Source organism: Sinocyclocheilus grahami, unplaced genomic scaffold (assembly GCF_001515645.1).
Source record: "Sinocyclocheilus grahami isolate Dianchi unplaced genomic scaffold, SAMN03320097.WGS_v1.1 scaffold176.1, whole genome shotgun sequence".
In the NCBI taxonomy this organism is placed as follows: domain Eukaryota; kingdom Metazoa; phylum Chordata; class Actinopteri; order Cypriniformes; family Cyprinidae; genus Sinocyclocheilus; species Sinocyclocheilus grahami.
In genome coordinates, this window is record NW_015505355.1 from 1 (window position 1) to 12,025 (window position 12,025).

Sequence of the window (12,025 nt, forward strand, 5' to 3'; positions counted from 1 at the left end):
TTAATTATTCATATTTCCCCATGAGCTGATTCGCTACAGTAATAATATGTGACCCTGGAGCACAAAACCATAAGGGTCAATTTTTCGAAATTGAGATGTGTGCATCATCTGAAAGCTGAATAAATAAGCTCTCCATTGATGTATGGTTTGTTAGGATCGGACAATATTGAATGCAGCCCGTGGAGTCAGAGCACAGCTGCGCCGCAGGACAGGCCGCTCGCAACGCTCTCGCTGGAAGCTCAAACTGACATGCTGGAGACAGAGCAGCTGTCAGAGACGCCTGTCTGCACACGGACCAGACCCTCAGCTCACTGACTATATGAGGGCAAGAAAACAACATTTAACAGAAGAACCCACCATAAACACACACACACACACACACATGCAGTCTATACAAGCAATCCAGATGAATGCACAACTGAATTAAGAACTAAAATCATCTGCACATGATCAGCCATTACGACACATTTCACATATTTGGGCTGCAAATTGAAGGAAAATGCATTTCTGTGTCATGAGTCAGGTGGAACATCCTTATCAAACACCGGCACTCTGCTAGACGAGAATAAAAGAATCAAATATATGTATTTGTGACCCTGGAGCACAAAACCAGTCATAAGGGTCAATTTTCTGAAATTGAGATGTGTGCATCATCTGAAAGCTGAATAAATAAGCTCTCCATTGATGTATGGTTTGTTAGGATCGGACAATATTTGCAAATCTGGAATCTGAGCGTGCAAAAAAATCTAAATATTGAGAAAATCATCTTTAAAGTTGTCCAAATTAAGTTCTTAGCAATGCATATTATGCACAAAAATTAAGTTTTAATATATTTACGGTAGGAAACTTACAAAATATCTTAATGGAACATGATCTTTACTTAATATCCTAATGATTTTTGGCATAAAAGAGAAATGTATAATTGTGACCCATACAATGTATTGTTGGCTATTGCTACAAATATCCCCCAGCGACTCAACACTGCTGCTTCCCCTAAAACATCTCTTTTGCACAATTTCATGTGCAGTATTTATGTAAAGTTATTGTACACCAAGAACTCCTGTATAACGGTTGCCTTATTGATTGTGTTATTTGTGATCTCTGTTTGCAGATGATTGAAGTCATAAACTATAAGTGTGATCTTGTGAACTACAGTTACGGGGAGGCGACGCACTGGTCAAACTCAGGGTGAGTCTCTCACTGCAAAATACACGGCCGAAGTCAAGTCACGTGTATTTCTGTAGCTTTTATTCTCATCCGATCGTGTCACTGCAAAGTTGACTAGTTGCTGGATTGTTCAAACCACTTGCTCGATGGAACGTTATGAACTTTAAAGGGGTCCTATTGTGCTTTTTCACTTTTTCAACTTTAGTTAGTCTGTAATGTTGCTGTTTGAGCATAAAGAAGATTTATTTTATTTAACAGAAAGCACTTTTCAAAAACTACAACGAACGACTTGTTTGGACTACAACGCATATTTTCCGGGATTTGTGACATCAATAATACTGACGAATGGGATGAGACCTGGTTGAGCTGCACTAGAGAAGGCAACGAGTGTTATCACGGTGTCGGAGACCCAGCTGACCAGTCGCCGCACACCCCGGCCCAGCTGACCGGTCGCCGCACACCCCGGCCCAGCTGACCAATAGCCGCACACCCCGGCCCAGCTGACCAATAGCCGCACACCGGTCGTCGCACACCCCGGCCCAGCTGACCAATAGCCGCACACCGGTCGCCGCACACCCCAGCCCAGCTGACCGGTCGCCGCACACCGGCCCAGCTGACCGGTCGCCGCACACCCCGGCCCAGCTGACCAATAGCCGCACACCCCGGCCCAGCTGACCAATAGCCGCACACCGGTCGTCGCACACCCCGGCCCAGCTGACCAATAGCCGCACACCGGTCGCCGCACACCCCAGCCCAGCTGACCGGTCGCCGCACAAATAATGTTTTTCGAACAACCTAGTATGAGAGCCTGTACTAGTACACCTCTAAAACAAAATCAAGACTTTGTAAAAGAGCATAATAGGACCCCTTTAATGACATTGATTCACGTCTGTGTGTTCTATTTTAGTATAAATATAATATTTAAATTTTTTCTATTCTATCTACTTGTTTTTCTTTGTTTGTGTGTGTGTGTATTTTATATATATATATATATATATATATACACACACACACACCTTGCTACGTGTACTGCGTTAGGCTAACCGAGACTTGTCATCTGCACTTATATATTGTTGCTCTTTTGTTGGTTTTGATTGCTTCTGTTGTCCTCATTTGTAAGTCGCTTTGGATAAAAGCGTCTGCTAAATGACTAAATGTAAATGTTCTTCAGGAGGATCTGTGAGGTCATCACGGAGGCTGTACAGAAGTATAATGTGTTGTTTGTGTCGAGCGCTGGGAATAACGGCCCGTGTCTGTCCACCGTGGGCTGCCCCGGAGGAACCACCAGCAGTGTGATCGGTACCGGCCTGAAACACACTTCTTCACTTCATTATATCAATATTGCCAAAGCATCACACCTGAACAAGCAATGACAAGAAATATCAATAACTAACGACAACTTAAGAATAACAAGATCTGCACATGATTTGCAGACAAAAAGTAATTCAGTTAATTTGTGCCATTGTTTTAGTTAATTAAGATTTTTACCTTCATTTTAGTAAATTGTGGCCACATCATTCTGCGATTTACTAAAACAAATGAATCAATTGTGACCCTGGACCATAAGTGAAATTGAGATGTATGCATCATCTGAAAGTTTAATAAATAATCTTTCCATTGATGTATGGTTTGTTAGGATCGGACAATATCTGAAAATCTGGAATCTGAGGGTGCAAAAAAATCTAAATATTGAGAAAATCATCTTTAAAGTTGTTCAAATGAAGTTCTTAGCAATGCATATTACTAATCAAACATTAAGTTTTGATATATTTACGGTAGGAGATTTACAAAATATCTTCAAGGAACATGACCTTTACTTAATATCCTAATGATTTTTGGCATAAAAGAGAAATGTATAATTGTGACCCATACAATGTATTGTTGGCTATTGCTACAAATATCCCCCAGCGACTTAACACTGCTTTTGTGCTGCAGGGACACAATTAGTATGATATAGCCACGATTTCCCAAAACAGGGACAAATTAATACGGCGTGACCATGATTTTTCCCAAAAAGAGGGAACAAATTTTTTATTTGTGGCCTCTGTTTAATAAAATGAGGGTTGAATTAGTACAACTTGACCACAATTTACTAAAACGAAGGAACAAATTAGTACAATGTGGCCACAATTTAGTACAATGAGAGAACAATTTAATATAGCATGACCACAATTTACTAAAACTAGGGAATGAATTGGTACGATTTACCAAATTAGTATGATTTGTCATGATTTACCAAAACAAGGGAACGCATGTATAAAATAGACATTTATCAAGACATTATGAAGAAGAAGAAAATATATACACTACCGGTCAAAAGTTTGGGATCAGAATGATTTTTAATGTTTTTTACAGGAGTCTCTTCTGCTTTGAAACTTTTATTCAGCAAGGATGTGTTAAATTGAAGTGATGGAAATATTTATATCGTTAGAAAATATTTATATTTTGAGTAAATGCTGTTGTTTTTAACTGTTTATTCATCAAAGAATCCTGTAAAAAGTATCACAGGTTCCAAAAAAAAAATTTGGCAGCCAACATTGATAATTCTAATAATAAATCGGCATATTATACTGATTTCTGAAGATCATGTGATGCTTTGTACTGGAGTAACGATGATGGAAATTCAGCTTTGCATCACAGAAATAAATTATATTTTAAAGGATATTAAAATGGAAACCATTATTTTATATTGTAATAACATTTTGCAAGATTGCTGTTTTTTTTCTGTATTTTTGATGAAATAAATGCAGCTTTGATGAGACTTCTTTAAAAAACATTACAAGTCTTACTGATCCCAAACTTTTGACCGGTAGTGTATACTTGATACCTTAATTATATTGAAGGCAGCATTAGGGAATTCCCTCATGTTTAGCCACATCATGCAGTCAGAAAGCACTGGTTTGATGGTTGCTGATGTGCAGGTGTGGGCGCTTACGTCACGCCGGACATGATGATGGCCGAGTACTCTCTGAGAGAGAAGCTTCCTCCGAACCAGTACACGTGGTCGTCCCGCGGCCCCAGTACAGACGGGGCTCTGGGGGTCAGCATCAGCGCCCCCGGCGGAGCCATCGCCTCCGTGCCCAACTGGACGCTCCGCGGCACGCAGCTGATGAACGGCACCTCCATGTCCTCTCCGAACGCCTGCGGAGGAATCGCTCTGCTGCTCTCAGGTACAGATGCAGCTCGGCCCGTTTGAACCAGAATTATCAAGCTTATACTAGGGTAGGGCTGCATGATAAATCGCAATCGCAATCACGTGTACCACACTTCAGTATTCAAGATTGCAAGTGTCATATTGATTTAATAAGTTCACATTTAATTCCTTGTAAACACCGTTGCTTAGGTGAAGGTAAACAATTGAGAAAGAAAATGTGAAAATTTTGTAGCTTTAACAGATTTAATTTATACAGTGGAGACTTTGCAGTGTTATTTTACATTTGATTATTAAATTTCTGTCCTCTCCGAACGCCTGCGGAGGAATCGCTCTGCTGCTCTCAGGTACAGATGCAGCTCGGCCCGTTTGAACCAGAATTATCAAGCTTATACTAGGGTAGGGCTGCATGATAAATCGCAATCGCAATCACGTGTACCACACTTCAGTATTCAAGATTGCAAGTGTCATATTGATTTAATAAGTTCACATTTAATTCCTTGTAAACACCGTTGCTTAGGTGAAGGTAAACAATTGAGAAAGAAAATGTGAAAATTTTGTAGCTTTAACAGATTTAATTTATACAGTGGAGACTTTGCAGTGTTATTTTACATTTGATTATTAAATTTCTGTACCTGTATTTCATTTGTATCCGTGTTCTATTATATTTATCGGTGCTTGTAATTTGTTTATTTTCTATGCTGATTTACTCGACTACAAAATCACCCCAATAATTTTTCACCCCAAGTCATCTGGTGATTTTTTTATGTTTTTTTTTTTTTCATATCGCAATATATATCGCAGAAAAATTAAATATCGCAATGTGAGTATTTTTCCAATATCGTGCAGCCCTAATTTTCCTCTGAGGTGATATGTGCCAACTTAAATGGACTTCCAGGGTATTTTTTTAATCTTTTATAATGGCAATGTTTTCCGAACTTATGACATGTTTGCTTCTTGTATGCATCTAATTCCTACATTTTTAATCAATGTAATTAAAATAATTAAAAACTCTTATCAATCAAATCTTTGCACTGCAGAAGCTGCACAAAAATGGGAAAGTGGCGTTAAGGTGTATTTACACAGATCGTTTGTTAATGCTATGAGATTTATTTTTTTATTTTTTTAAATTAGACCTTTTATTTAATTATGAAATGATACTAGAAAAATAAAATTATCATTTTAATTTTGAAACTGTAACCACCAGTAGGTGGCGGCACATCTTAATGAGTGAGTCATTGAATTATTCACTCAACCGATTCATTCAGCCACAGAATCGTTCACTAAAATTATTTATTTAAAACGCATTCATTCAGTGTGTTGTTCAGAGACAGAAGAGTTCTGCTGTAGAAATTTTCTTAACAAAATAAAGCAAAAACGTGAAAAAAACCCCCCTCAAAATGTGAACTTATTAAATCAATATGACACTTGCAATCTTGAATACTGAGGTGTGCGTGTGTGTGTGTGTGTGTGTGTGTCAGGTCTGAAGCAGAATGGCGTGCGGTACACGGTGCCGGCGGTGCGCAGGGCTCTGGAGAACACGGCTCTGAAAGTGGAGGATATAGAGGTGTTTGCACAGGGTCACGGCATCATTCAGGTACCGAGGAGCGGAGCAGTGATGCTCATTAATTGCTAATGCTTTCATCACGGTATACTGTATTATCACGGTATTGAAATTTAGTTGTTAAAGTGTTGTCGTAATACAGTATAACAGGTTTAATGACTTTTTTCTTATAACAAAAAGAACTGAACATTTACATACAATAAAGTAATACACAAAGTATAAAGTAAACTTAAAAGGCCAATAAGTAACAATTTACAATAAGATCTCATTAGTTAACCTTAGTTAATGCATTAACATTAATAATGCACAATAGCTACATTTGTTACAGAAGTTATTAATCTTTGTTTAAAATAAAACCGTTAGTTCATTAAGTAACAGTTGCAACTTTTTATTTTAACCATGTGTTATTAAATTTTGAAATCATTGAGAATTCATTCACGAAGAAGAATTTTCCATTGAGGGTTTGTTTACGAATGAATTAACTAATGTTAATTAATAGAGCCTTAATGTAAAGTGTGACGGAGCAATAAAGAATCATAACATTGTCAAACAATATCTAGGGCATGTTGTAATCCAGATTAAAATTCTAAAAAAGTTTGAAAATAAATAGCCTATTAAGTCTAAATATTTAAGTATTTGGCGCTGTGATAAAAATCTGAATGGCTATTTAAACTAGGGCTGGGTTTTGACACAAATTTCACGATGCGATTTGATTCTCATTCATAATCTTTCGATTAGATTATTTTGGATATGTATCAGGTACAGTACATGCACAATTAATGCTGTAAAATACACCTGAGAGTCAGTTGGTACTACATTACTATAATATTGAAGGCTAAAATTGACTGATTTGTAGGCTATACAACTGCTAAAATTTTAAATAATAAAGTTACAATTACATAATATTTCTACCTCAATTCGTTTTTTTTAAATATAAACATTTTAAATGGTGACCGCCATAAAAACTTGATGGATTTATTCAAACATAAATTAAACATTGAAGAACTCTCTACAGTTTATTTTTCTGTCTGACTAATGATTTTATGGTCACCTTAAAATACAAATCTTTGTAATCCCAGGCTATCTGTAATCAGAAGCACATTTATAACTGGAATATAATTTAATTTCATTCACATGTGTTTCATAAACACACAATCCTTTCTGGATTGCAATCCGCCATCAAAATAAATGTAATTATTCCGGCTGCTGTGAGAAAAGGTTATAAACGATCCGCCACCTGCAGGATCCTCACATGCGTTAGCCTAGTAGCCGGGACTACTACTATGTTTACAGATGTGACGTAATGACGCAGTGCCATGCTCGAATATCCCGTGAAAACCTACCCGTACCACTCAAACTAGAAAACATTATTATAAGCTAACCGTTGTGAATCGGGCTAAAGTAAGGTGATAGGTTTGAACACTGGCTGGTTATGTACTTGCTCAAATATTGATTTCGGATCATTTTTAACCAAAAAAAAGTTACGGACTGCAACTTTAAATACGCTTTAGAAAGTAGCACAGCTGCTTTGTTTCCGGGGTTTCCTGGGTAACGGCTACATTTCTGCTGTTTAGCGCCATCTGCTGTCAGAGAGTGAAAGTGCGCTTCTCATCCGTGCTTCTTTACATCAGAGAGCGCATGCATCTTGCATCTTGCATCTTGCATGCGTGTTGTGACCAGTTGATGGGAAAAATATTAGGGATGCACGATGGACTGATATCGGAATCAGCCGATAATGGCTTTAGAGGAATACGTTAACTCGCATGTGCTCAGGGTGTGCTAGTGATTAGATCACGTCAGCAGTGTGGCACAGGAGAGACTTGTTGTTTCCAAACAAAAGGAAATATATCGGTATCGGCCAAAATGAGTTGGAAAATATCGGATATCGGCAAAAATCCAATATCGTGCATCCCTAAAAAATATTCTTAAAATGCATTCAAAAAATCTGAATAATTTGTAATTATTATTCACAGTATTTTGAAGTGCCTACTATAACAATATCGTGCATATTCATTACCGTGATATATTGCATATATTGTCTACTCATTACGCATGCATTCGTGTGTTCATGAACACGTTTGTGTGATGCGCAGGTGGAGCGGGCGTTCGACTACCTCATGCAGCATGCGTCGCTGCCCACCAGCAGCCTCGGCTTCACCGTGACCGTGGGATCGCAGCGAGGCATCTACCTCAGGGGCCCGACACAGGTCACCGGCCCGTCCGATCACGGGGTCGGCATCGAGCCTGTGTTTCCAGAGAACACAGGTACATGCTACAGTTCATAGTGGAGCTGAATGCCGTGGAGAATATGTTTACAGATCTCTCAGAGTTTGAGATTAATCAGGATGATGCCAGAACAAGGGTGCAGTTAATTACTGTTCATTATTTGACCTTTTTAACCTGGACTGATTTTGAACAAAGAGCTCCTATAAATCATGTCATGTATACCAGGGTTCTAATCGTTACTTTCATTTAAATAAACATTAACTGAAAAAAATTAACATACTGAGATAAAATGAAATGGAAAAAAACCTTTTAGGTAGTTGCCAAGGTGTTTAGTTTAAGATGAAGTACTTGAATATCTAAATAAACTAAAAGTAAAACTTCATAAAAATATGTAGACATATTAAAAAAGATCATATAAATGGCAAAAACGCACAACAAAATTAAAACTTTAAATGAAATTAAAATTAAAACAGAAAATGTAAAAACAATCAAAATATCAAAAACTATGATCGTGTGTTTCTGTTACTAGAATAACTCAATTTATTATGATAGAGTTTGTTAACATGTTGCAAAACTAATGATGCGATATTCTAATAATCATAAAAATATGCAGTATACACCAGTATTGAGTACAATAGTCCGTTTTTGATTAGATTGAACTCTTTGGTTTAAAAGATAAAAGTTTTTATATTTTTGATAAGTCTCTTCTGCTCACCGAGGCTGCATTTATTTGATCAAAAATACTGTAAAACAGTGAAGTATTACAATTTAATATAACGGTTTTCTATGTGAATGTGTTAAACTGTAATGTATTTCTGTGATGCGCAGCTGTATTTTCAGCATCATTCCTCCAGTCTTCAGTGTCACATGATCTTCAGAAATCAGTATAATATGCTGATCTGCTGCTCGAGAAACATTTCTGATTATTATCAATGTTGAAAATAGTCGTGCTGCACAATATTTCTGTGGAAACTGTGACGCATTTTATTTTTCTGGATTCACAGATGAATAAAAAGTTCAGAAGAACAGCATTTATTTGAAATTGGAATCTTTTGTAACATTATAAATGTCTTAACTGGCACTTTTAAGCAATTTAATGTGTCCTTGATGAATAAAAATACACATTTCTTTAAAAACAAACAGTTTCTACCCAATGTTTTCTCTCCAGAGAACTCGGCCCGTATCTCGCTGCAGCTGCATCTGGCTCTCGTCTGCAACGCTGCCTGGGTTCACTGTCCGTCGCACCTGGAGCTCATGAATCAGTGCCGGCACGTCAACGTTCGCATCGACCCGCAGGGCCTGCGAGAGGGGCTGCACTACACCGAGGCACGTCCGCAGATCCATCTACGCCAGGGTGCCCAAACTCGGTCCTGGAGGGCCCGTGTCCTGCAGAGTTTAGCTCCAACTTGCCACAACACACCTGCCTTCAAGTTTCTAGTATGCCTATTAAGAGCTTGATTAGCTGGTTCAGGTGTGTTTAATTGAGGTTGGAGCTAAACTCTTCAGGACACCGGCCCTCTAGGACCGAGTTTGGGCACCCCTGATCTACGCTTACACTATTTGACTGTCCTCAACTCTTAACGACAATGAAGAACTAGGGCTGGGCGATTTTTTTCGATTTTAGCGATTAATTGGGTTGGTTTGAGAAAGCCCAACCTACTGATCTGCTACTTAAGCTTTTTATTCTTCTTCTTCTTAAGAGCTCCTATAAATCATGTCATGTATACCAGGGTTCTAATCGTTACTTTCATTTAAATAAACATTAACTGAAAAAAATTAACATACTGAGATAAAATGAAATGGAAAAAAACCTTTTAGGTAGTTGCCAAGGTGTTTAGTTTAAGATGAAGTACTTGAATATCTAAATAAACTAAAAGTAAAACTTCATAAAAATATGTAGACATATTAAAAAAGATCATATAAATGGCAAAAACGCACAACAAAATTAAAACTTTAAATGAAATTAAAATTAAAACAGAAAATGTAAAAACAATCAAAATATCAAAAACTATGATCGTGTGTTTCTGTTACTAGAATAACTCAATTTATTATGATAGAGTTTGTTAACATGTTGCAAAACTAATGATGCGATATTCTAATAATCATAAAAATATGCAGTATACACCAGTATTGAGTACAATAGTCCGTTTTTGATTAGATTGAACTCTTTGGTTTAAAAGATAAAAGTTTTTATATTTTTGATAAGTCTCTTCTGCTCACCGAGGCTGCATTTATTTGATCAAAAATACTGTAAAACAGTGAAGTATTACAATTTAATATAACGGTTTTCTATGTGAATGTGTTAAACTGTAATGTATTTCTGTGATGCGCAGCTGTATTTTCAGCATCATTCCTCCAGTCTTCAGTGTCACATGATCTTCAGAAATCAGTATAATATGCTGATCTGCTGCTCGAGAAACATTTCTGATTATTATCAATGTTGAAAATAGTCGTGCTGCACAATATTTCTGTGGAAACTGTGACGCATTTTATTTTTCTGGATTCACAGATGAATAAAAAGTTCAGAAGAACAGCATTTATTTGAAATTGGAATCTTTTGTAACATTATAAATGTCTTAACTGGCACTTTTAAGCAATTTAATGTGTCCTTGATGAATAAAAATACACATTTCTTTAAAAACAAACAGTTTCTACCCAATGTTTTCTCTCCAGAGAACTCGGCCCGTATCTCGCTGCAGCTGCATCTGGCTCTCGTCTGCAACGCTGCCTGGGTTCACTGTCCGTCGCACCTGGAGCTCATGAATCAGTGCCGGCACGTCAACGTTCGCATCGACCCGCAGGGCCTGCGAGAGGGGCTGCACTACACCGAGGCACGTCCGCAGATCCATCTACGCCAGGGTGCCCAAACTCGGTCCTGGAGGGCCCGTGTCCTGCAGAGTTTAGCTCCAACTTGCCACAACACACCTGCCTTCAAGTTTCTAGTATGCCTATTAATAGCTTGATTAGCTGGTTCAGGTGTGTTTAATTGAGGTTGGAGCTAAACTCTTCAGGACACCGGCCCTCTAGGACCGAGTTTGGGCACCCCTGATCTACGCTCACACTATTTGACTGTCCTCAACTCCTAACGACGATGAAGAACTAGGGCTGGGCGATTTGTCCGATTTTAGCGATTAATTGGGTTGGCTTGAGAAAGCCCAACCTACTGATCTGCTACTTAAGCTTTTCATTCTTCTTCTTAGACTAAATTTCTGAACGCTACTCCTCCTAGAGCTTTCAAGCTAGAACCACCAATCTCAGCCCTGCTCTTCAGACTGATCTGACTTGGTGTGCTATATCTTTTCAGACTGATCCAACTTATGAGATTTACATTTTTTGCCATATCGCCCAGCCCTATGATGAACATTTGTGTGTGTACAGTACGTAGTGTGTGTGTGTGTGTGTGTGTACAGTACGTAGTGTGTGTGTGTGTGTGTGTGTACAGTACGTAGTGTGTGTGTGTGTGTGTGTGTACAGTACGTAGTGTGTGTGTGTGTGTGTGTGTACAGTACGTAGTGTGTGTGTGTGTGTGTGTGTACAGTACGTAGTGTGTGTGTGTGTGTACAGTACGTAGTGTGTGTGTGTGTGTACAGTACGTAGTGTGTGTGTGTGTGTACAGTACGTAGTGTGTGTGTGTGTGTGTGTGTGTAGTACGTAGTGTGTGTGTGTGTACAGTACGTAGTGTGTGTGTGTGTACAGTACGTAGTGTGTGTGTGTGTACAGTACGTAGTGTGTGTGTGTGTGTACAGTACGTAGTGTGTGTGTGTGTGTACAGTACGTAGTGTGTGTGTGTGTACAGTACGTTTTGTGCGTGTGTGTGTGTGTACAGTACGTTTTGTGCGTGTGTGTGTGTACAGTACGTTTTGTGCGTGTGTGTGTGTGTACAGTACGTTTTGTGCGTGTGTGTGTGTGTACTGTTT

At 38.4% G+C, this 12,025-nt stretch overlaps 1 protein-coding gene across 1 annotated transcript in view; it reads left to right on the forward strand.

The window, feature by feature from the left end:
• Positions 1–1,111: 1,111 nt before the first annotated feature.
• LOC107593811 (tripeptidyl-peptidase 2-like) overlaps positions 1,112–12,025 on the forward strand; it is a gene marked incomplete at its 5' end in the record, with an annotated part of 31,747 nt that continues 20,833 nt past the window's right edge. The window contains 6 exons of the mRNA XM_016283691.1: positions 1,112–1,188; positions 2,339–2,466; positions 4,089–4,337; positions 5,800–5,915; positions 7,976–8,147; positions 9,277–9,434. Coding sequence (XP_016139177.1) covers positions 1,112–1,188; positions 2,339–2,466; positions 4,089–4,337; positions 5,800–5,915; positions 7,976–8,147; positions 9,277–9,434 — 900 coding nt within the window. The remainder of the gene's footprint in view (positions 1,189–2,338; positions 2,467–4,088; positions 4,338–5,799; positions 5,916–7,975; positions 8,148–9,276; positions 9,435–12,025) is intronic.